The sequence below is a fragment of the Hyperolius riggenbachi genome, chromosome 10 (genome assembly GCF_040937935.1).
Source record: "Hyperolius riggenbachi isolate aHypRig1 chromosome 10, aHypRig1.pri, whole genome shotgun sequence".
In the NCBI taxonomy this organism is placed as follows: domain Eukaryota; kingdom Metazoa; phylum Chordata; class Amphibia; order Anura; family Hyperoliidae; genus Hyperolius; species Hyperolius riggenbachi.
In genome coordinates, this window is record NC_090655.1 from 210,874,988 (window position 1) to 210,901,728 (window position 26,741).

A 26,741-nucleotide genomic window follows, 5' to 3' on the forward strand; every position below is an offset into this window, starting at 1 on the left:
TCGCCGCCGCTCTGTGGCGAAAGAGGGTCCCCCCAGCCGCCGAGCCCTGCGCAGCCGGACCAATCAGTTCCGGCCAGCGCTAAGGGCTGGATCGGAGGCGGCTGACGTCAGGACGTCGGCTGACGTCCATGACGTCACTCCGCTCGTCGCTATGGCGACGAGGTAAGCGAAACAAGGGAGGCTGCTCATTGCGGCCTTCCTTGTTAATTCTGATCGCCGGAGGCGATCGGAAATACGCTACAGGAGCGCCCTCTAGTGGGCTTTCATGCAGCCAACTTTCAGTTGGCTGCATGAAATAGTTTTTTTTTTATTTTAAAAAAACCCTCCCGCAGCCGTCCTGGCGATCTTAATAGAACGCCAGGGAGGTTAAAACTAACTGATGGAGCAGAGGCTTCTGTACATGCAGATAGGCACCCAGTATAACAAGTTAGAACACTTTACTGAAGTAAAAACATGCAGAGATAAAACATGCAGCACCATTAGGAAATGCAGCTTACTTCGTACAGAGAGGAAACACAATGAATATTGGAAATCACAATACTATAGAGATCATTGCAGCAGGGCTGTGGAGTCGGAGTTGGAGTTGGTGTTTTTATAAACTGAAGAGTCGGAGTCAGATAATATTTGTACCAAATCCACAGCCCTGGTAAGTATTACACTAAGGAGTCGGATCGGAGTCGGTGGTTTAATAAACTAAGGAGTCGGAGTCATATGATTTTTGTACCGGCTCCACAGCCTTGCATTGCAGCACTTTACATTTTACAGTGACATCTTGTGGTTGTTTTACTACACTGCAGTTTAGGTAATTCTTTTAATACTGCCAACACTAACAATCCTTTGTGTTGTGTGTTACAGAAGTAATAGCAATGTAAGGGAAGTCGCATCTGAAGAGGAACCAAATGTGGAGGATGTAACACAGGACTCCTCAGTGGCTTCTGGGCACTCTGCCACCGACACTAGAGACAGTGACGATGAGTCTCCAAGCATACCCTCGGTCCAAGCCCATTCTCACATGCCCAGATTTCAGTCTGAAGGGCCAAGATCCCCAGTTCTTCGACCGCCAAGGAGAAATCGAACAAAGTCACAGCAAGAAATTGCAGAATTTAAGACAGAGGTCCTAACGATGATAAAGGATGTTTCGAGCTGTGTTGAAAAAAGTATGGAACCTAAGGATAGCCTGTCTGCTTTTTTTATTTCACTGGAAAAAGATGCAAGAGAGTTTACGGGGGAAGACTTGGATGAAATGAAAATAGAACTTTTAAAAACGGTTGCTCACTTCAAAAAAAGAAAGCGGCTCCAAGCTGCAGCAAGGGCATCATGGCCTGGTCAGGGTCAGCATGAACCAGGCCCATCACATTATAACATTCCACCAATGTACCCAACTACAACGCATAGCTGTACGCAGCGACATCCTCCTAGCCAAGGAAACTGGTATTCCTATGGGCCGCCACGAACACCCTCAAATTACCCATATGCCCACTCTGAGGCTATGTATGGAGAGCCACAGCCACACACTTGTGCTAGAGATCCAGAGCACACTACAGGAGAGGCCATTGGAACTTCAGTGAATTTGGTCTCAAGAAGTTCAACTCCAAATATTTTATAGATTTGTTCCGGTCGGCTACAATTCTGCAACATGGGACCGGTTTTGAGGTGGTCCATCTCCTCATGGTTGAACTCTTTGTTGCTCACTTAGTAATCCATAGGACAACTAAGAATTCCATGTAAATTCAAGGACTGTCTTGGAACTGGTGACATGTGGCAGAACTGACCTGTGCAGTGTATTTTTCTGCATTTGAATGCCTTGTATATTGAGACCCTTGGTTCCTGTTAGCCACAATTCTGCCACATGTGACCAGTTTTGAGATGTCTTCGTAGTGTGAGGGTTGGAGTGATACACACTTTATGGTTGTGGCCCTAGATCATATTTTTATGTACTCACTTTACAACAATATCAGTATGAAGTATGATCCTGAGCAACTTGAGAAAGGCCTAAGGAGGCCGAAACAGCGTCTGTCGTTGCTATCATGCTGATATTAATAAAACTCTAAAGAGCTATACAGTACATTGAGTGGTGCCGGTCCTTTTTGGAGTACATTGTGGTGACCCTTGGTACCGGGGTGAGGACCCAGGCACACCGTTTTCTATTGGAGACCTTGGTGGTTCTCCTGGGCACTTGTGATAGTATGAAGTAAGGACTGGCACTCCAAGGTTAGTATACACAGTGTAATTGCTGCCAAGAATTCCAACATTTCGAGGTAACCCGGTACCTCTTTATCAAGGATATAAGGAAATGTGCACTGAGGAAAGCTGAGAGTATGTACAGTTAGATGGTAGCAGCAATAATTGATAAAGAAGAACTGGGTTACCTCAACGTCCGATTTCTTGGCAACAATCAAACATTTGTCCACTAACCTTGGAGTGCCAGTCTTTACTTCATATTAGTTTTGAGATGGTCCATGGTAGTAACCTCTGTGACTCCCTTGGTAATCCATGGGACAACAGAGAATTCCCTGAGTTGATGGACTGTCTTGGAACTGGTCAGATGAGGCAACCTTGAACATTTCTTTAAATACATGGAGGCATACTCAAAGTGTATGAAATGTATTATGTTGTATGACTGCAAGTGTTATATGTTTTTGTACATATGTTTATTTTCCATGTTTTTTTCTGGAAAAACAATCCAATTGTTTCAAATAAGATAAAGGTTAATTGAAATAAAAACAGCTCTTTTATTTAAGGTAAATAGGCATTTTTAAAATACTATGCAATTAAAACCGCTTTGCTTTTAGAACAACATATGATCCACAGTCAACCCTACGGATATCCACAGTTTAACTCACTAGTACAACACAAATACAGTACTTGATTTGTAACAAGTGTATATAAACAAGGGTGCCGTGTTCACCTGTAACAACTTGGACCACAAGATCTTCTGGCGGGATCTGCGAACAAGCCTATGGCTGTAAGGACAGACATCTAATAGACTTGGCAAGCTGTCTGTATTGTCTGTACTGCCATCAATATGTTTGATTGCTGAACACTACACAATCAAGTATATGGAATTTATGGTGAATACATTTACAGTTTTACAAAATTATTTCCCCATAATCAGTCTTTATTAAACACAATCTGTTTTGCAAAAGAGCTATGTTGAATTGTTACGATGTATCACAGTATCCAAATGTATGCCTCGGGAGATTCTTGGAGCAAACCTATGGATGTCAATGCCTGACACCTGGCAAGTTTACCCACAATCTATACAGGTGGTGTTGGTTTTCACAGTGCTATGTGCCAGTGGAGACATCCCTACTCTTGCTCCAGAACTTACTGAATCAAACACATGGGTGTTGTGGTAGGTATGCTATCAATTACACATGACTCTTTGAAAAACAGAAAAATCTGCATGATAAAAACAAATTCTGAACAAAATTGTCTAGTATTGTCATCAATATGCCATTTCACAGTGACAAAAGCCTGTGGATATTGCTAAAGGATACCTAACAAATCAACATGGCTCTTTGGGAAAACAGGTATAAAAGAAGCGTAATATTTGTTTATAGACAAAGATCTGTGTTGAATTGTCGATACTGGTTCTACATTTTCCATATTTTAGTTTTGTGATTCTGGACCAAACAAGCCTGGGATGAACAGTTGACATCTGTGATAAAACAAAAATAAAGTACACATTATATTTTTCTGTATTGCCATGGCAATTGTCCAGCTCCAGAAATAAAGTAGTTTGCAAACTTTGCACGTAGTGCTCCAGCTTCAGTAGTAGGTGAGATCCAAGATGGTTGCATCGGCAATGTCATCCTTTTTTCTTGCAAAGTTGTGCAGCACACATGCTGCCTTCACCATGTTGCCGACATGATCTGGGATCATCACAAGAGTAGTATGGAAAACACACCACATGTTAGACAGGATTCTAGGTGAGCCTGATTCTACTCTAGTGAGCCTATAGTTGAAAAATCTTCTCTGTAATATCACGATTTCTTTTTGGTAAAGACTTCATAAGGTTTGCAGAAGGGCAAATGTTTTGTCCCCTACTATTACATAAGGCATAGTCTTTCCTCCAGCTTCAATTGGTGTTGGGGCAGGGAGGTTGAAATACCCATCATACAATCTCCTTCTGACGCTTGATGAATAGAGTCTGTGTTGTTCCCATAAGAGCCAACATCAACCGCAACAAATTTAGAGTTGGCATCAACAGCCGCCATTGGCCCAGTAGAAAAACACTTCTTATAGTTGAAGTATTTTGATCCAGATCCAGTGGGCAGTTGAATCCTTCCTGTCTATTGCTTCCAAAACAATTTGGGAAGTTGGACTGGATTTTGAAAATCTCTGCTGCCTCTTTCCAGATCTCTTCAGCGGGCATTTACATTGGCTGTAATGCCTCCCAAATCTTCAAACAGGTGTTGTGTACAATCCCCTGCATCGTCAGTCTGCCCAACTGGTATTGCAGCGAGGAAAAAGATTCCCCAGTAGCAAGAAACCAAACAAAACAGAGTATTCTCCTACTGGTTACTTTGTCCCCTGCCCCCTTCAGGTCAACAGATATTTCATTTCTCTGGATACTGTTTAATTAATGGCAACTTGAACTGAGAAGGATATGGAGGCTGCCAGATTTATTTCCTTTAAAGCCATATCAGTTGCCTGGCCTCCTGATGTGTTTGGCTATATTGTGTCTGAATAGTACATCTGACAAAATAAGCAAGGACAGCTAGACAACTGGAATTGTATGAAAATAAATAAATATGGCAGCCTCCATATCTACCTCATGCCAGGTGCCCTTTAAGCTTTGGGCATATATTCATAGAAAATAATAGAATTGGAAATTATGGCTGTACACAACAGACTCGCCCTCATTCAATCTACCTGGAAATTTTGAACACTGTAACTAACACTGTTTGAGTTCCAGACATGAGAGGGATATGGAGGCTGCCATATCAGTTTCATTTGCCTGGTTTATCTGCTTTTTTTTTTTTTTTTTTACAGACATCAGTAGTGTCTGATTCACATTCCTGGAGTTAGTTGGTCAGCAGGACAGCAGGCAAACGGCATTTTTGAAATGGAAATAATTATGCCAGCTTCCATATTACTTTCACTTCCCTAATCACAAATAGAAAAAAAAATTGCACTGAAACAACAAAGCACAGTATATACATAAAAAAAATGGTCATATCAATTTGCGCCGTTCTGCAGAGCACACAGGCAAGAGCATGTTGGTTTTGCTGCCTCTGAGGATATGGAGACAGCACTAGCAACAGCTCATCAGAGGACTCCACTGTCATCCTCACATAGCTGTGAAACCTCTCAGGACGTCTTTGGAGATCATGGTAAAGGCCCATGATGACACCTCTTCAGGACCTCTGCGTAACAATGGGATGAACCCACCTGTGCCGATGACTCACCCTCTGACCACTCAGATGCCTGCAGAGAAGCAGAAGTTTCAGCTGAAGAAGGCAAGTTTGATGCTTATCCATATCTCAAGCCTACAAAATGCACAAATCCAAATAACAACCATAGCTCTAGGCAAAACACCAGCTCCCAGAGTACAGGAAGTACAAAGCTATTTCTGCTTCCTGCAAACACTAGTCCCTGCCCTTTAACCATTCAGGATCATTTGTAGTTAAAACTAGGCTGTTTTTGTGGCTGCTTAAGCCTGATGTGGCATAGTTTTAACACCACCAGCTCCCATGCACAAGATGTGATAGTGCGTCCTTGCTGGCACAAAACTTAGCTGTCTGCTGACATTGAGCCATCACAATCAGGAGCCAATCACTGTGATCAGGAAGTAAATAATGAAAAAAGGCTCTGGTCTTTAAAGAGACTCTGGAACAAAAAAAGTGCCCCTGGGGAGTACTTACCTCGGACAGGGAAGCCTCTGGATCCTATCCTTCCCCCGTCCTCCTCCGTCCCACGGTGGTCTCGCTGGGCCCCTCCAAAGCCACAGTCGTCAATTTGTCAAGCTGTGGCGCAGGCGCAGTAGCGCCTGCAATATTTACCTTCCCCGACCAGCGCAGAAGCAGTAGCGGCTCCCCGATGGGCTAAGGCGAAAATAGCCAATCCCAATCATGTCCACTCTACTGCGCAGGTGACTTGCACCTGCGCAGTAGAGCGGACTCAACTGGGATGGGCTATTTCCGCCTGATCCCGATCTAAAAGCTGCTGCTTCCTGCGGTGGAACCGAGAAGGTAAATATTTACATTCCCGTCATTCTGAGAGGCTCAGCGACACCACCGTGGGACGGAGGAAGATGTGGGAAGCCTCAATAGGATCCAGAGGCTTCCCCCTCTCGAGGTAAGTACCCCCCTCTCTACCCCCCTCCCCCCCCCCCCCCCCCCCAACATTTTTACCTGTTAAAGGTTTTCTTTAACCACTTCCCCACCACCGGTTTTTTCCTTTTAAAAACCAGAGCAATTTTACGTCACGCTTCTCCAATTCATTCCCCAATAACTTTATCACTACTTTCATGCCAAAAGGATCTATATTTTTTTTTTCGCCACCATTTTTCTTAGGGTGGTGAGAAAAAGAAAAAAATGTATATTGTGTTTTTTCCTGGCGTACTCAAAGCGCCAGAGCTGCAGCCAATAGGACGTGCTCTATAGCCAGTAGCTGTGTTACGGAGTCTTGCCCAAGGTATCCTACTGAATAGGTGCAGGCTTGCTGAACAAGAAGAGCCGAGATACCAGGTCGTCTGTGTCAGAGGCAGAGCCCTTAACCAGTACACTATCCAGCTCACCATAAAAATAAAAACATTGAAAAAAGCCATAATTTCTCAGTTTTCAGCCATAATAGTTTAAAAATAAAAAGTGGCACTGTAGATAAATCCCATACATTTTGTTTGCCCATTTGTCCCAGTTGTTACAATTACTGAATGTTCCTAGTACAATGTTTGGTAATAATGTTTTATGTGGAAATAAATAAAGGTGCATTTTTTCCATCTAGTGTTTTTTTTTTTACATTATATCCATTATTACAAGCAAAAATAACAGTAATATACCCTCATGACCTACATATTAAAAAAAAGTCCCTAGGGTAACTATTTGTGTAACTTTCTTTTTCAAATTATGTCTTTTATGTTTTTTATTTGTTTTTTTTTGGCAACTATGGGGCAGGGGTGAAAGTGGTTAATAACAAATACAGTATATTATAGTGTGTGTAAGTGTATTTTACTTTTTGACCGCTAGATGTCCCCACACTTTTTCCATGTGTACTGGTATACTGTGAACAGTACATAGGAAGTTATTTGTTTGTGTTCTTTACTTTCACTTTGTGAATGAACATTAGTATTTCGCTGATGCCAGCTTTCATTCATTAAAGGCACTGTGATCGGCTTTGGGAACACACGTTCCCATCCACCGATCAGGAGGATGGCGACGGAAACGAATAGGAGCACATCCCTGATCAGCAAGGTCAACTAACAAATACACATATCTGTGTTGAGTGAAGTCTTCAGGAGCATAGATATGTATAGTAGCGATTGGGAAGTCCTTTTAAGGGCAAAGTACAAATAGAAGAAAGACTGGGTCTCTACCTGGATTTATGCAAAATTTGCAAATTTATTAAAGTACCATAACCACTAAAAAACACAATGTTTTGGCCAGAGGCCTTTCTCAAGTGTTTTGCAGTTTGATTAGCAAGACCACACTGTTTGTGGTTTTAAAGGGCCAGAGCCTGTCTGTCCTAAATGAGTTAAGTAAAAAAAAAAACTTCCTGCTATTTTTCTCAAAATCCTCAAAATTCCAGCAAATGAAAAGCTTTCAAGCTCAATGCAAGCGGACAACTTTAAACAATGTTTTCTTGAAACAAAAGCTTTCAGGGAAATAACTGGCTTTTGTTAAGAATTACACATGGCATTATAACAAGACGCCAAGTAGAAGCTCGACTGAACCAGCCCTTAGTTGTGTTAAAAAAAGATGTCCGTCCATCGAGTTCAACTAGAAAATATGGTACACCCCTAGCCTTCACCCTCACATGTCCCATATTGGACCAATTAGCCCTAAAAGGGAAAGAAAATCTTTCCTACTCCTGATATCAATCAGATAATGTGTAGCTCAACATCCCTGGGAATTAACTGGTAATTATAGCCATGAATGTACTTCAATGCAAGGAAAGCATCCAAGACCCCTTTAACCTCCTTGCTGATCTAAAAAATCCGGCAAGGAGGCAGCGCCGCACTTTTTTTAAATTTTTTTTTTTTTTTAAATCATGTAGCGAGCCCAGGGCTCGCTACATGATAGCCGCTAAGCGGCGGCATCCCCCCACCCACTCCGATCGCCTTCGGCGATCAGAGTATGCAGGGAATCCCGTTGAGAACGGGATTTCCTGCAGGGCTTCCCCGGTCGCCATGGCGACCGGGCGGGATGACGTCACCGACGTCATAGACGTCGTGACGTCAGAGGGAACCCCGATCCGCCCCTTAGCGCTGCCTGGCACTGATTGGCCAGGCTGCGCAGGGGTCTGGGGCGGGGGGGGGGCGGCTCGGCGCGGCGAATCGGCGGCGATCGCGTACTACACGCAGCTAGCAAAGTGCTAGCTGCGTGTAGGGAAAAAAAATTATGCAAATCGGCCCAGCGGGGCCTGAGAAATCCTCCTGCGCAGGTTACCCCGAGCTGAGCTCGGGATAACCGGCAAGGAGGTTAACCACTTCAGGACCGCAGTGTTAAACCCCCCTAAAGACCAGGCCATTTTTTAACAAATAGGCCACTGGAACTTTAAGGCCTCACTGCAGGGCCGTCCAACTCAACACACAAGTGATTCCCCCCCCCTTTTCTCCCCACCAACAGAGCTCCCTGTTGGTGGGGTCTGATCGCTCCCCCAATGTTTATTTTTTTATATAAATATTTGTTATTTTTTGAATAAATCTGTCTATATTTTTATTTTTACTATCCTCCCTCCCTCTCTCCCCCCGCCAGCCAATCAGCGTGATCGGCTGTCATAGGCTTCAGCCTATGACAGAGGCTTCAGCCTATGACAGAGGATCACTTCCGCAGCTACAGAGGGGACAGCCGTGTCACTCGGCTGTCCCCAGTACAGCGCTGCCTTAGATTGCAGCGCTGTACGGGGTAATTAGACGGCGGTTTCGCCGTCTAACAGTCTCCTTGCGGTAATTGCCTCTGGGAGGCTGAAGAGCTCCGCCTACCAAGCGATCGCCTGCAAAACAGGCCCCAAGGACCTTATGTTAGGCGGTCCTGGGGCTGCCGCCGCGTCCATGCCCATCGGCATGATGTGGTCGGCAAGAAGTTAAACACAGATATACTGTAGAATTTGCAATAACTTTTTTCTCTGGTACAACATTCTGCATTTTAACCCCCAGAGACTCAGTGTAATATTACAACATCACATTTAAGACTACAAAAATAAACCCTCCCCATTTTCTTCTTTTTAATACCTCATGTACATTACTAATACACAATAGGACCTATTAGTAATGTACATGTGGTTTTAAAAAAAAGAAAAGGGTTTATTTTTGTAGCCTTAAATGTGATGTTGTAATATTACATCACTGGGTCTCTCTTACTGTAAAGAACCCCTTCCTAACTAGATGGGAAAAACTTTCTTCACACGGCTGCTGCACTGCACTGCCAGTTTGCAGTGTGAAACCAGCCTAAGACTTTGCTTACCGAATGGGTGGTTTTAGTGGTGACAAGGACCTCTCGATTGTGTGATGTGTAAAGCCAATTTCAATAACATAAATAAAACATACATTTACTTTTTTTTTCAAATCTTCGTTGTCCATTTTCTGTGTTCTGATTTTTTTTTTTTTTTTTTTTTTTTTTTTTACAGTATTTCTTTATTTTTTGGCTTGTTTCTTCCAGATGGACAATACAGAAGGTACGATATAGAACAACAGCTCATTGTATCTCCAGAGACTGAAATAGAAGACACATTTTCTTACAGTTTTCTCAGGTTTTCCCCAAATCTCCAGCCGTCATCCTACTAATAGATCTGTTATGTGATTCCTCTATACTTGGTGGGAAACTTTTCAATCACTCCTTTTCTGTCATCATTTTGTTTTAAAAGTCACTTTATCTGCATACTCATTGCATACTCATGGGTCAGTGGCTTAAAGTGATGCTGAGCTGAAGCTCGGGTAGAAAATCAGATACTAACCTTAAGAGAGGGAAGCCTCAGGATCCTAATGAAGCTTCCCTCTCTATTCTAATGTCCCCCGTCGCTGGGCACGGATCCTTCTCCTCCTGCAGCATGGCTGCACATTAGACACAAGCATGGCCACGCATGCGCAGTAGCACAAAGACCTTCGGCTCCAGCTTACTGCGCGGATGGGCTTGGGTGGCCCCAATAGAGGGAGAAGAGCTACGAGGCCCCGATGTGATTAGCGATTCTTCAGGGGGTGCACTCAGCGACGGGGGATATTAGAATAGAAAGGGAAGCCTCAATCGGATCCAGAGGCTTTCCTCTCTGTAGGTAAATATATTATTTTGTACCTGAGCTCCGACTCCGATAACAATAACATTTCTATAGCGCTTTTCTCCCATAGGACTCAAAGCGCTTAGGCTCTCTCAGATTCAGTAATTGGTAGTAGGATGAAGTATTCACACAACAAAAAATATATTTCTGCAAATGCTAAACTGAACAGGTGAGTTTTCAGTCTGGATTTAAACACGTCCAGAGATGGAGCTGTCCTGATCTGCTGCGGTAAGGAGTTCCATAACGTAGGAGCAGCATGACAGAAGGCTTTGGAACCAAAAGTTTTCAGGGGGACTCTGGGTATGACAAGATTATTAGAACCTGTGGATCTGAGATTGCAGGGATTGCTGCGCAGTTGTAGCATTTCTTTCATGTATCCACGGCCCGTAATATGTAGTGATTTAAATGTCAGTAGGCCGATCTTGAATAGGACCCTCCATTCTATAGATAGCCAGTGAAGGTAGTGCAGGACTGGTGTTATGTGGCAGTGACGGGGTTGGTTGGTTAACAGTCTAGCAGCAGTATTCTGTATCAGCTGTAGGCAGTACAAGTCCTTTTTTGGAAGATCGGTGTAGAGAGCATTACAGTAGTCCAGTCGGGATGTAATGAAGGCATGAACTAAAATTGGCAGATCTTCTGGGGGGTAAGGTGCTTGATTTTTGTGATGTTCTTCAGGTGAAAATAGGATGATTTCACCACAGCAGAGGTGGGAGTTTTGAAGTTTAAATCCCCATCAATTAGAACTCCCAGGCTACGCACATACTCGGGCTGTGTAGATTGGTGCCTCCTATTCCCAGTGGTGAAGACTGCAAGTTAAAGGAAACATCAGGCAAAATATGAAAAATGAGCTTTACTCACCTGGGGCTTTCTCTAGCCCCTTGCAGCCGACTGTCCCACGCTTATCGCTCCACTCTCTGCCACAGTCCTGGGCTCCCCACACGCTGTTCAGGCCAACCTCGAGATCCTTACTGCAGCCGTGTGAAGCGCCGCTGTCAATCATGGCCATGTGGTCCACGGTGTACTGCGCAGGCACAGAACTACTGCGCCTGCACAGTACGTCACGAACCACGTGGCCATGATTGGGGTGATCAGCATGGGACACTCGGCTGCAAGGGGCTGGAGAAATCTCCAGGTGAGTAAAGCTGATTTTTCATATTTTACCTGATGTTTCCTTTAAGTTGTTTTGTTGTCATGCGCTTCCCTCCGATCAGAAGGACTTCAGTTTTATTTGCATTTAGTCTCAGCCAGTTATCACTCATCCATTGCTGTAGTTCGGCTAAGCAGGCGTTTATAGTTGGAGTTGGATCTGTCACACCAGGCTTGAAGGAAAGATATAGTTGGGTGTCGTCAGCATAGCAGTGGTATGTCAGGCTGTATTTTTGGATTAGTTTTCCAAGTGGTAACATGTAAATCATGTAAAGCAAAGGATACACTTTAACGTATTAGTGGCAGAGGAGCAGCAGGCCTGTCAGACACTCGGCAACCTCAGCACATTTCTTCCAGTATTTTAAATTTGTTTCTCAATGTAATTGCTCGGTCTTTGAATTCAAACTAGAGACTATCAACAGATGCAAATGATTCCAGCTTGCATGCAGATTTGTAGCAATTTGCATGCAGCACAGGGCTGTGCCAGTGAAGTGCACTGTCTGGTGATTTTGATTGGTTGCATACAAACACGGCTGCATACAATTTGCATTACATTTACATGCAAGCTAGAATGAAAAATCTCATTGACCATCTGTAGTCCTAACCAAAAGAGTTTGCAGTCGGCCCAGATCAAATGACCTGATTAGCTTATAATTGATTATCTCATCAGTTTATTTTGGGTTGAGGTTTACTTTAAAGGATACAGCCAGGGAAAAAAAACAGGATCTTCTTACCTGGGGCCTCCTCCAGCCCCTGGCAGCCTATCTGTCCTTCACCGCAGGTCTGGTGTCCCGGGATCCCCTCCATTGCAGAGTGAGGTCGGCATCTACTGCGCCTGCGAGAGCATGTGGCCATGCCGCTCGTGATCACGCTCCCGTAGCCAGGAGTGTTCTGTGCAGGTGCAGTACTTCTGTGCCTCTGCAGAATGCTCCATGCCTCATGAGCGCAATCGAGTGCGCAGGCGCAGTAGATGCCGGCCTTGCTCTGCAATAGAGGGGAACCCGGGACACTGGAGCTGCGGCAAGGGACAGATAGGCTGCCAGGAAGCCCCAAGTAAGTAGAGATAGGAGTGGCCACTGTGGAGGATCCACGTTAGCCGGTGTGACAAGAAAAGACCAGGAACTAAATGTTGCAGTATCATTGGATACGGGAATAGTTTAAATAGAAAAAGAGTAGTTATACTCACAAATGTGGGTTGCAGAACCTGCAACCAACATATCTCACCTACGGGGGGAAAAAAGAACGTCCCCGCTCGGTATCTCAGGTCCTGCCGGAACTGGATGGTCGTTATCCTAGGATCCTTACTGGCTGTGGATAGCACCACACCAGTGGGAAGACTACCACCAGAGGAGGGTGTGGTAAGCAATGATGAGGGGAGGACGTACCCAAAATATGATTGTCAGATTGTATGTAAATAAAAGAAAATAATAAAGACTATAAAAATGAGGTATCCTACCTCTCCAGATCACACAACCCAGAGAAAAAGGGTTTTATATCAGGTCAGATTTATTCCAGCTTGTTTATAAATCTTAAACCCTTCTTTGTCTGGGTTGTGTGATCTGGAGAGGTAGGATACCTCATTTTTATACTCTTTGTTTTCTATTATTTACATACAATCTGACAATCATATATTGGGAACCTCCACCCCCCATCATTCCCCAAGTAAGTAGATCCTGTTTTTTTCTTTTATCTCGGACATGTCTTTAAGATAGAACAATAAGGACCAGTTCACACAGGCTTCTGCGGGTGGCGCATTTAGCCAATGCTAAATGGTTTTCTGCAACCGAGCAGAAAAGTGATTGGCATCGGTTGCTTTTGTCACATCACGTTTTGAGTCCCACACAGAACCAATGAACACAACTAGCGCAATGTAGTGTCCAAGAAATTTTGAACTATCACAATGTTCATACAATTGTCTGCAAATGACGGAAAACACATGGGCCTCGATTCACAAAGCGGTGATAACCCAGTTATCACGCCTAAAAGACTTTAGGCGTGATGACCTTTTCACCACTGAGTTATCACCGCTTTTTCCTGCTCTTCGCGCGAAGTTACCGCGCGTATGCGCGTGAGAGCGCGCGCAAAGTCCCATAGGGCTTAATGGGAGCTTCGCGCGAAGCGTCGGGTGCTGCGCGCGCACTTACGCGCGTACGCGCGGTAACTTCGCGCGAGTTTCTTCTTATCATGCCTAAAGTGACTTTAGGCGTGATAAGGGCCTTTTCACCACGGTGCTAACACTTTGCACCGCTTGGTGAATCGAGCCCATTGAGATAAATGATCCCATTCATCTTGATGCGGGCATCAGTCAATCCCGACAGTATATGTGTAATGATCTGTGCTGCTGTCTGCACTGGCAGACAGCTGTTTGACCATTTTTTAGGTCTGAGTGCTGCAGGTCTCTGGAAAAGATTGCTAAGATTATCTTAGAGTAATTCCTTAGAAGTGCACTAGGCATTCCTTCTAGCGTAGTCAGGTTGTATTATCTGTATTGCCTTGTATTGTCTATCTGTTGCGATTGTCTTGTCGCCAGCGGCGATTGACAGGAAATCGTTCTGTCTGTTTGGATCGCATTCGCCCTAGCGGTAGTGGCGGTGGTTCCTTCTGTATTCTGTCTTAGGGGTGCAAGCCAGAGCTGCGGTTGCTACTGGTTGCTCCATCTGTCTGTCTGTCTGTCTGGATCGCATCCGCCCTAGCGGTAATGGCGGTGGTTCCTTATGTACTCTGTCTGGGAGTGTAGGCCAGAGCTGCGGTTGCTACTGGTTACTCTTTCTGTCTGTCTTGTCTGGAACGAACGCTTGCTGTAGGCTTGGTGAGGTAACCGTTTAGCAAGCGTTCGCGTTCTCTATTCGTTTTCGTGTTACATTGATTAGTTAGGGTTGGCGTGCTTTGTTTCTGTTGCGCTTTTCATGCGGAGACCGCGCCACTAGCATGCTTTGACGCAGTTGCACTTTTCGCGCGGCGACCACGCTTAGCGAGTGTGTTTGTTATTTTCCTTGGCGTTCTGATCATTGTTATTTGCTGTGTCTTTCTTGCTACACTTGTGCTCTGTCTTACTTGATCTTGTGTCACTATTGGCAATCGCCACTCTTGCGATTGCGTTCCCACTTGGTTTCCGCTGTTGTGTGTTCACCGTCACCGCGTGGCGACTAGATGCGTGGACACACATACATTCTGTCTCTGTGCTCACTTTCTCTCTACAGGTGCATTGCACCAAAGCTGGGTTCTGTCGTTTTATACGCTTGTGGAGGACTTCCGCAGTGTCAGCGCACATCTTGTGCGCTGACCATGGAGATAATTCCGCAATCGTTACAATATGACATCCCTGAACAATGGCAGTCGCCTGTGTGAACCAAGCCTAATAAGATCTATTAATACATTAAGTTACTACAAATTTAATGAAGCTGAATTAAATTACAGACCTAAAAGAATTGATTTGAAAACTTGAAAAACATCATCCTTCTCCAAATGAGTTGCAAATCAAAAAATGAATCATTCAATTTGTGCTAATTCAGTCGTTTTAATAGTTCAGATGAATCATTTATTTAGATTCTTTTATCAACACTACAAGATGTTTACATTTTTTGGTTTTGGTTGTCATTCTCTTGTATAAGTATTTTCAGCAGTTATGTTTTGTATGTTTTGTCTTTTTCAGCATGAATATGCATTCCAGTAATGAAAATGTAATAGACCCACTACAAGGAAAATCAACAGTAAGTGTAGAAGAATACAGTATGAAAGTTTATCAGGTAATCTAATATGTAAATGTAATACGCATGCGTGTGTGTGCGCCCATGCCAGGCTTAAGGGTTGTTTACCGCCGGATCCACCATGCATTCTGGCTGGATAGTGTACTGGTTAAAGAGACAATGAAGCGAAAAAAAAAATGATATAATGAATTGGTTGTGTACTATGAATAATTACTAGAAGATTAGCAGCAAAGAAAATATTCTCATATTTTTATTTTCAGGTATATAGTGTTTTCTAACATTGCATCATTCTCTAATATGTGCAGATTACACAACAATCTGCATTCAAAATGTGTCTTTCAGAGCAGTCTGTGAACTAATGACCTTTCCTCTGGCAGATAAAAAGAAAACTGTTTACTTACAGTTGAGATAATAAAAGTCAGAAGACAGCCCTCTCCACGACTTTGAAAGTCGTAGAGATTATTGGCTTTTTTGCATAGAGATAACAACTGGAGTTTCTTGACTCTTCCTGTACTGGAAACAATTACACTGATGTATCTGATCTTAATGTTTTATTTCCTAGCTGTGCTACAAATCATAATATCATAATTTTTTTTTCGCTTCAGTGTCTTTTTAAGGGCACTGCTTTTGACATGGGAGACCAGGGTTCGAATCCTGGCTAGGGTCTGTACCTATTCAGTAGGGAGTTCAAGGCATGACTTCCTAACACTACAGGATGGCTTCTTGAGCACTTCCCAGTGGTTGCAGCTCTTGAGCGTTTTAAGTCCGAGAGGAGAAAAGCGCTATACAAATGTTCAGATTATTATTATGTCCTGTGTTGAGATGAAAGACAGCGTTCATCTCAATGCATTTGCCATCAATTGCCGTAGATTCACTGAGACTAGCTGCTGACAGCCGGTTATGTGAACTGGTGTTCAGTGTAACATATTGGGGGAACATGCTCTAGCTTCACCTGTTAGTGTGCTCATCTCCCATAAGTGTGATACCTTCACTAACAGGCCTATTTACATAATGCTAATTTAGGCAAAGGACATATTTAGGCAAAGGAGTTTGTAACACCGTAAGTTTGACTACTGCCTATAAACGTGTGTACTTTTGCTGGATCTGCCTAAGTAGAACAACTTATGCTAGGTACACACGATACAATATTTACCTGCCAGATCGACTATTTCCAACATGTCCGATCTGATTTCCGATCGATTTTCCATAGAAGTGAACGGAAATTCGATTGGAAATCAGATCGGATCTGTTGAAAACAGTCGATCTGGCAGGTAAATCTGCCAGAAAATTCTATTGTGTGTACCTAGTATTAGATTGAATTTAGAATGGATCTGATAGAATTTGATTGAATTGGGAATAGATGGACATTGATGAAGGCTAGTTATGCTTCTATAGTAAAACCTTGGATTGCAGGTAACTTGGTTTGAGAGGGCTTTGCAAGTCAAGCAAATATTTTTATAGAATTTTGACTTGATAAGCAAGCACAGAGCATATACGTGCGTCATGTCATCACTGCTGAGCCGCTGGTCCCTCACCCTTCGATGCTGCACGATTGTACTTGCCGTATTTTTCGGGCCATAATATAGTAAAGAATATTATATTTATTGTTGTAGGTGTCCCCCCCCCCCCCCCAACCTACACACCACTGTCACCACGGCAAACCTCCTGTAAACCCCCCCCCCCCCCCCCCCCCCCCGCAGCTGCAGGATGAAAAAACACCTTTTTCCGTGAGGCCCCTCCCCCTGCTAAGCCTTTTGTATCCCCAGCATCTACACGATAACAAAGGGGGTTTCTGGAGCTGCTCCAATGCTGCAGAGCCTCCTGTGTCCCCCCCCCCCCCCCCCTGGCAATTGCAGAGTGAAGCGGACAATGGAAACCCACACCTGATCCAGCTGACGCGATCCTCCATCTTGTGTTCCCTCATGCTTGCAACCTCGCTGGCACCTTCTCACTGCGTGACCTGATGGCACACATGCACTGCGGTCACACAGTGAGATTGGAGAGGAGAGTAAAAAAGTTGCATTTGTGCTCACTCTTCAGATATAATCTGTCATCTTCAATCTGACATTCTGCATTTATTGGCTGAGGAATGGATACATGTTCACCTGTTCACCAGAATAAATACATCAAAGACAAGAAACACTGTGGAGTACTCTGCTCTTTCAAGCATAAGATCTACAAGGGAGTGGGGTGGAGACACTAGGCAATGTGATATAGGAGCTAGGTGAGGGGGCACCGAGACTTGACATCTGGTGCTGATGTGGATATGTCTCTGAAGGAGGTCTATTACAGATTATACATTCATCTGAAGAGAGCTTTTTAAAGATGCCTTTGAATGCTTCAAGGCTCAAATCATTGCAGTGGAAGAGAGTTCCAAAGGAGAGTTGAAACTCGTGAGAAGTCCTGGATGGGAGAGAAAATCTTTGCTTTATTTTATAGTTGCAACATGATTGGCTGCTCTAAGCAACTGCTTTAATTTGTCTTTTTTTTACTGTTAATTTCTTATCAGATTAATGCTTACATTATCTTTTATATTTAATTAGGATTATGCAAGCACTTCAGAGATCGATGAAGAGAATATGGAAGATTTCTTATCCGTTTCTGTGGATTCAGATAGAGAAGTAAGTGTGGTTTGATTTTGTGCAAAGTGTGATCTCAAGTTAGCAATCAGCAAAACACTTTACGTGTACATGTAAGAACAAAAAGTGCCTGGGGGTAGGGTTGTATATACCTAGGGAGGGGGAAGCGTCTGTATCCTGAAGAGGCTTCCCCATCCTCCGCAGTAGAGGGAATCCAGCACTGGCGCCCCCCAAGATCTCATTGTTGGCCGCTGGTTGACATCCTGCTCAGGCTGTAGCGGGAATGGCTTAGCCCGATTGGGTCGGGTGTTTCTGCACAGATGCCTTTCGCCTGCGCAGTAGAGTGGACCCAATCAGGCTTGATTATTTCTGCCCGAGCCTGACTGGGAAGTTGCTAGTACACCTCCGTGCAGCTGCGACCACTCTGTTATTGTTTACCTGCGTTTGGGGGAGCCAGTGCTGGATCGGGCTGGTTGAGGGAAACGGGATAGACTTCCCCCTCCCAAGGTAAGTACCCCCCAGGGTTTTTTTTTTTTGGCTAAAGGACACTTTTAAAGATCACAAAAGAACAGCTTGACTGGATGTCCACATATGGTGGCACAGAGGCAGGATTTGTCAAATCTATCAAAAAAGAAAAACCTCATCCTAAAGCATGGCTCATGCGTTGTACCCAGATTTAGAAAGATCCTGTTAAGGTGCCTATACACAGGTCCATTTTACCAGCAGATTCAACGCACAGCAATTTGTGGTCTTTACATGGTACTTGGACATGATTTATTTATACAGCTATGGACTATTTGACCTGTGCAGGTGGTGGGGGTGCAGATGTGTATGAAACCTTGGAAACTTTCCATAAACTGTGTAACACGATTGAGCCTAGCACTTGTGTTTGTACAAGTGATGCCATACATGCTGACAGTGGCGACAGGACAAGGAGCCCACCACCCTCTCATTATGAAAGTCTATCTTACTATATGCATTAGAGGAGGGAGATGGGAAGAATATCCTTCTCCTCACCATGTATGTATTCCCACACTCCACCTGTAATCTATTTTTTTTACATATATTTAGACTGTGAAAGTATTGGAAACGGTGGCAGTTTGTTTTTACTGCATGTCTGTTAAGATTTCCTCTTGCCTCCTGTTGTTTGAAACACCTGCGTGAGGAACAGGAAAATAATGGAATTTCTCTAATAGGAACACAGAGAGCAGTAAAATTCTCAGAGAGAAGGAATCTGGAACACTGAAGAGGAAACAGAGGCTTTCTGGGCCCTGAGACCATATAATGGTGTTTCTCCCTCTCTGGCAGATGTATGCTATTTTTAAAGCAGATGTGAACTCAGAATTTCCTCTCTGCTCTAAAAGATAAGCAACAGCATAATAACCTTTGAGGCCCTTTCACACCGAGGAGGTGCGGTATTTTTACCGCACCCCACTGCCGTAAAATGAAAGGATATGGAGACTTTCTTACTATGACGCTACGGCGCGACATGACGGAAGTGACGTTTTCGCCACATCCCCAACGCAAGTTAACAACTACGTTAATGCTGCGGCATTGCGGCGATCTGCGTCAGCCCAGAAGTCATGTTAGTCTATGGGGATGCGTGGGTGCTTAAAAAAATACCGTCGCAGTGCGCATGCGCGGAAGTGTATTTTAACATACACTTCCGCACACCCGAAACAGGAAGTGACAGCAAGCGCGTCATGCACTTGTCACTTCCTGCTTGACCGGTGGCCAGACAGGGAACACTGCACAATAGAGCGGTGTTCCCTAAAGGCCTGTTTTTATGGGTGTGTCGGGCACGACACACCGTATCGCATCGCTGACACTGGTTTCTGGTGTGACACCAGCCTCCATGAAAATATTTTTGTTGCAGAACTCCTGCAATAAATCTGCAGTGTGTCTACTTCCTGCTTTCATGGAAGCAGACAAAATGTTAACATTCTTTGTTTACATATTAGCTGTATCGGCTGAGGACTGCCAAATTTCTGTGCTGACACAGCTGAGAGATCAAATTACACTTGTTCTTACTTGAAGATGAGGAGGAATAAGACAGGCTGTTCTCTCTAAAACACACAGGGTGCATTTCTCTCTGTTTTTCTTGTGTCCTGTGCAAGATTTCAGGTCCACTTTAATGTTGATATGCTGGAATGTTGGAAGTCAATGATGGCATCCTTTATGGTACTCTCTTTTATTGTTTCCTTCAGTGGTATACGGTTTAAACATACACAATCAAGGATTTGGCAAATACTTTACTGTAAGATAAGTAACTCTGTGTAATTGAACCTTTTTTTTTTCTTGAAGTATTTTGAGGAATCCTCTGATGAAGATGAGGAATCAGAAGGTCGACCATCTTCTCCTGAACGAGTGGAAGATGAGGTATGGAATAGTGCTTTATAACCATATATGCTGTATGGACAGTCTGTGTATGCTTAAGTTGAAGGAGGGGTGGGGACAATTTTCTATATGTTAAGGAGGGGAGGTTGACTAGCTGGGAGACAATTAATCAAATCCTGGACCACCCTCCCCTCCACTTCTTCTGCATATATCACTACAATATGAAGGCTTGTCTGTTGCCAATCACAGAACACGTTTTGCAGTGCTACAAATCTGCTTCATCAGAGTCTGGCTAGTTAGAGTTGGTTCACACTTATTTTAAAAACTTATCCGTGGCTCCGTTTTTTGGCCCAGATCAAAAACGGAGCTACAGATACAAATGTTAAAAATAGCAGCGGTCTTCACTCAAAGTCCAGGTTTGTCAGAACTTCATGGAGCACACATGGATCCAGATACACGGAGGGGTAGTGGCAGGCAATGGAAAAACGGATCTCCCTCTACACAGACACGGAGGGAGATCCGCTTTGCCTACTGCCTGCTCCCCTCAGCATAGGTGATGTCCCCAGGTATAGGCTAGAGGTGGAAGCAGCCAGGACGGGGGTGGCAGCAGTCGCCCCCCCCCCCCTCACCTGGGTCCCCCGTCCCTGCTCCCCCTCCAGCTATTTGTGCAAAAGATGTTAAATATAATGTCTGCAGCAAGCGGGGAGCATTATCTTCTGTACTTCCTCAGTTCGCCACGTCACCTCCTGCAATGCCGCCCTCCGAAGTATATAGGGCAGCATTGCAGGAAGCCAAGCAGCGAGCGGTGGAATGCAAAGAGAGAGTGTAAGCATCCCCGCTCACTGCCAACATTACATTTTTTTTTTTAAAACGATTTTTTTTTTATTAGAGGATAGTTACAGTACAATAAAATCGTCATCTTATTATGTCAAAGAGCATCTTCATTTTTACATCACATTTTACAGTTCAACTTTTTCAAAACTTTTTTTTTTTACTTTCCTTTTAACATTCTAATATTTAGCCCCTGACCCTCTCGCACCATCCTTTTTTTTTTCCCCTTTATCCCCCCCCCTCCTCCCTCCCCCAAACACATCCCCTATTTAACCTTTCGTGGGTAGGCAGTGACTTATCTCATCCTTATTATGGGCTATTTTTCTGTTTCACTTCTCTTTCTTTTTCTACGTCCAAAACATCCTTTTCCCTGGGTTCGCATTTTGGCAATCATTTACCTGGTAGAACATTCTAATTTCCCCAGCGTGCCTTGCAGTTGTTCCACACAATACCACTCTGTGTATTTGAATGGTTCCATAATTAAATCTATTTCTGACCTTCTGTAGTAAAATATTATAAATTTTTTCCATTTTGTGAAAAATCTTTTAGTATATTTTGATTTATGTGCCAGTACTATAATTTTTTCCCTTTCAAACAGGAATCTCAGTTCTTTTTTTATTTCCCCTGTCTGTGGGGTTGTTGGGAATATCCATCTATTGAATATTACCTTTCTTGCTGCTATAATTATTGTGTGAACCAACTTGCTCGGCACCTCTTCAGGCCCACCTCTCCTATCTTTGTTATAATAGTTAAACAACAACATTAGTGGTTCTTTTGCAACAGTCTTCCCACATATCCTTTTAATCAGTTTGCATACCGAGTCCCAAAATGAAGATATTATTGGGCATTCCCATACACAGTGATACAAGTTTGCATTGACCATATTACATTTTGGACATTGTGCCTTATATTCCCTTGGTGGTGGGTTCCTGTACCTAATATCGAATGCATATTTAGCTCTGTGTAAAAATAATAGATGGGATTCTCTCCACACTTCATACGTGATACAACTTCTGACTTCCGCCAAACCTTGCAAGATTTTTCCCGATATGTCAGGATCACTGATAGTGTTCCCCCATTTTTTCAATCCCTGATGTGCAATCCCCTCTGCCCGCCACGATCCCATGTCTTTATACATATCCGATAGAGTTACATTCTGATTGCCTGGTTTGATCAGTCTGTCAAATTTTGTTATTTCCAGGATTGAGTCTAATTTCTTAATGATTGCAGAACAAAAGGACGTGATCTGGGCATAATACAGAAAGTGCACCGCAGGGATATTATATTTAGTTCTTAGTTCCTTAAAGGGAACCTTAACTGAACGGGGGGTAAAGAGTTTTACTTACCTGGGGCTATTGTCAGCCCCCTGCAGCAGTCCTGTGCCCTCGGTGCCGCTCTGGAATCCTCTGGTCCCCCTCTGTCACTTAGTTTCGTTTTTGACGACTCACCAGTCGCCGGCCGCCATGCGTATTATTGGACGCATTCACCAATGCAATTAGCGCTATTGCGGACCGCAACGCGTACAAAAATACGCGTTGCCGCATATCTACGCGTGCGGAATGCGGTAACGCGTATTTTTGTACGCGTTGCGGTCCGCAATAGCGCTAATTGCATTGGTGAATGCGTCCAATAATACGCATGGCGGCTGGCGACTGTTGAGTCGTCAAAAACGAAACTAAGTGACAGCGGGGGACCAGAGGATTCCAGAGCGGCGCCGAGGGCACAGGACTGCTGCAGGGGGCTGGCAATAGCCCCAGGTAAGTACAACCCTTTACCCCCCGTTCAGTTAAGGTTCCCTTTAAATGTCATTAACCTCTTTTCTTTAAGATTACATATATGCCCCAACATCACAATCCCCCTTTCTTCCCATTTCAAGAAACCTTCATGTTGTATCGTAGGAGGGAATTCTGGGTTTCCCCACAGAGTCATATATTTAGATATTCTGAAAGGTAGGCCTGAGAGTTTCCTAACCTCCCTCCAGGTTAATATTGTATCCCTCATTATCAAGTTATGCTTGATGCGCACAGGTAAATTTCTTTGTGTGGTGTGAAGCAGACCTTTTAGTGTCCAGGGCTCAGCTACTGCAGCTTCTAGTTCGTAGTTTGAAAACCTGCTTGTGTTGTCTATCCAATCTTTAACATGACGCATTAGGCAAGCAAGGTTGTATAACCTTATATTTGGTACACCTAAACCCCCCCATTCTTTAGACAGTTCCAATTTTTTTATGGCAATTCTATGTTTTTTCCCCTTCCATAGAAAATCAGTGAAGGCCTTCTGTAACATCTTAACCTCTTTATGTGCTATTAGCATGGGTATATTCTGCATTGGATATAATAGTTTTCCAAACGAGATCATTTTCAATAAAAATGCTCTTCCTATTAAATTTATCGGTAGGTTTTTCCAATTTTGGATCTGTGCTATTATTTTACTTATTAATTTTACAAAATTCTCGTTATACAAGCTACTTGGATCTCTTGTTATCCAGATACCCAAATATTTTATCTTCCTCGAGGCTACTATCACTCCATAGTCCCTTACCCATTCTCTCCCTGGATGTTTTGTCAAGAAAAATAGCTCTGATTTGTTGTTATTTACTTTAAAGCCCGTGAATTCTTGTATTTTCTAAAAAAATTCCAGAATGTCCTTTAATTGGTCCTTTGGATTTTCCATAAATATTAAGAGGTCATCTGCAAACAATGCATGGGTGACTCTATGTGATTCCAGTTGTACCCCCCTGATAATATTTGCTATGAATCTTGAAATTGGCTCTATAGCGATGTCAAATAGAAGAGGCGAGAGCGGGCACCCTTGTCTTGTACCGGAGTACAAAGGAAATGCTGACGAGATATATCCTGGTAGGTGAACTTTTGCCATTGAATGTTCATATATTGTTTGTAGGAATGTCATAATTTGCCCTTCAAACCCCATTCTTTGCATTACTGCCTTTAACCAATTTCTATTCACATTGTCGAAGGCTTTTTCCATATCTACACTAAAAATAGCACCTTCCTTATATTTCTCAGGGTAAGCTCTCGCCTGTTCCATCACCAGCATCACTTTTCTTATATTCATTACTGATGATCGCCCTTTTATAAATCCTACCTGGTGCGGGGAAATAAGTTCTGGCATTAAAGTCGCTAGCCTATCTGCCATCAACTTCGATAGGATCTTAATATCCTGATTTATCAGGGAAATAGGTCTATATGACCCTGGGTCTGTGGGATCTCTTCCCTCTTTGGGTAATAATTTTATGTATGCTAAATCGGAAGATTTAAGTCTTGCATTCCCTTGCAGAATATCATTATACAATTTGGTAAGGTCATCAAGCAGTTCCTGTTTTAATAATTTATAATATTCTGGCGAGAAGCTGTCTGGGCCTGGGGCTTTGTTGTTAGCTAAGTTCTTAATTATATTCGAAATTTCGAGTGCTGTTACCGGGGAATTTAAGTAGTTAAGATCTTCTTTAGATATGTGCTTCAACGCTAGTTGATCCAATAATTCCTCTGCCGCTTGATTATTATACCCTTGCTTGCTTATCATATAATGATTTGTAAAAATCTTGAAATATTCCCAATACTTCATTAGGTTTTGAGTGCAGAATATTATTATGGTCTCGAAGCACAGGCATCTTATTATTATATGTTTGTGTTCTTACCAAATTTGCTAGCATTTTCCCTGATTTATTACCAAACTGATAAAATCTCGCTTGCATCCTCTCTCTGATGAACATTTCTTTGCGCTTCAGCCAAAAGTCATAGTTTTCTTTATGTTCCTGCCATATTTTTCTATTCTGCTCTGTTAATGAACTTTTATAGTTATTGTACGCCTCCCGTACCTTTCTCATAGCTTCTGTATGTTTTTCAAATATGTCCCGTTTGTGTTTGTTCATATACATCATAATATTTCCTCTCATTACAGCTTTACCCGCCTCCCAGAACAAAGAGTTATTCATTCTATGACCCGCATTCTGTTCAGTATATTCAAGCCACCAGTTTTTTAGCAATGCTGCAAATGATTCATCCTCATATAAATATGAGGGGAACCTCCAAATATAGTCTGAACCCCGTGGGATCGTTTCAGTAAGATTTACACTAACCGGGCTATGGTCTGATATGACCTGGTCGTGAATTTCAGATGTTACTACTTTCCTTATTAATGTGTTACTCATCAGTATATAGTCAATTCTTGACATTGTTAAGTGTACCAAGGAGTGATGCGTGAATTCTCGGTCATCAGGGTGTAGGTGTCTCCATGTATCCGTGAGTTGATGTGTACTCATCAGATCCTCAATTATCTTATCTCTTTTCTTGGGTTTTTGTACTATAGGCTGTTTAACTTTTCTATCTTCCACTATGTTTGCTACACAGTTGAAGTCTCCCCCCACAATTAAGTTAGAGTAAGCACCCTTCAGTATTTGCGTGTTTACCTGTTTATAAAACTGAGTGTTATCTTGGTTAGGGCCATATATATTCATTATTGTTATCGTTTCTTCTCCCATTTTTAGGTTCAGTATTGACAATCTTCCCTCCTCATCCTTGCTGTGCGATATTTTTTCACAGTCTAACCTTTTACTAATCAGAGTCAACACCCCTGCTTTTCTTCCTACAGCAGCTGAACCCTCACACCACTTAACCCAATCTTTTTGCATATACATGAATTGTTTATCTGTCAGATGTGATTCTTGTATTAATGCGATATCTGCTTTCATTCTTTTCAAATGCTTCAATACCCTTGAACGTTTACCTGCGGACCTCAACCCTTTCACGTTCCATGTTATTATTCGTACCATAATTTTTCTGTAATGGCTATATTACTGCAGTTACATTCATCTAATTTTATTCTGCCCATTTTTATTGTTACCCCGTAGTAGATTTTTATTCCCGTCACTGCCTTCCCCACATAACCCGGGTCAACTAGACCCCAACTACAAACCAGGAGGAACATTAAAAACATATTGTTCCTCCTTATAAACAGCCGTATTCTCTCTCTTCTCTTCGTGGACTTCACTTTTATCCCAGTAGGACCTCCTCCTTGTCTTGCATCTCTTCCTCCCCTCCCAGCCTTCTTGCAATAAAAGTTTTCATATAACAGTATATAGACCCCCTTCTATATGAGTTCAATAGTTACGTCATTCGTCTGGCTCACTATCCTGAGCTTGATTTGCTTCTGTCTCCTCTTGATGTTCTATTCTGCCTGGAGATTGTTGTTTATTACTCGGAGGATCTTCCCTGTGCATGGTCTCCACTGCTTTCAATTTTTTCAGATATGCTCTGGCTTCTGCTGGTGATTTGCATATATGTATCTTGTTTTTTTCATCAGTTATTTTCAAAATTGCCGGATATAGTAGTGCAAATCTGATGTCTCGATCGTATAGTTCACTGCAAACTGCACTGAAAAACTTTCGCTGTTTAGTGACTTCTGCAGAAAAGTCCTGGAAGATGAGTAATTGCTTCTTTTGGTATATTAACTTGTCACGATTAGCTTTATATGCTCCTATAATATCAACCTTGTCGCTGTAATCCAGGTATTTCGCAATAACCACTCTTGGTCTGACATCAGCAGCGTTCTGCTTCATGGGTCCAATTCTATGGGCCCTTTCGACTTTACACTTGTTAGGCAGGTTTAGAAGTTGTGGTATAGTAGTTTCACATAGTTCTTTTAGTAGTCCCGCAGTTACTGATTCTGGCACACCCACTATGCGTAA

General features: G+C 43.1%; 1 protein-coding gene across 6 annotated transcripts in view; it reads left to right on the forward strand.

Moving 5' to 3' along the window:
* The window catches only part of LOC137534352 (uncharacterized), a 59,256-nt gene that overhangs the window by 23,755 nt on the left and 8,760 nt on the right, over nt 1–26,741 (forward strand). For 4 of the 6 annotated variants that reach the window (XM_068255814.1, XM_068255817.1, XM_068255816.1 and 1 more), the window contains one exon: nt 856–2,740. In XM_068255814.1, the coding sequence (XP_068111915.1) occupies nt 856–1,606 (751 nt within the window). In that variant the 3' untranslated portion in view covers nt 1,607–2,740. Of the gene's footprint in view, nt 1–855; nt 2,741–9,824; nt 9,841–15,235; nt 15,330–17,833; nt 17,912–20,173; nt 20,249–26,741 lie in introns of those variants that run through there. The other 2 variants (XM_068255818.1, XM_068255819.1) reach the window with 2 other exon arrangements.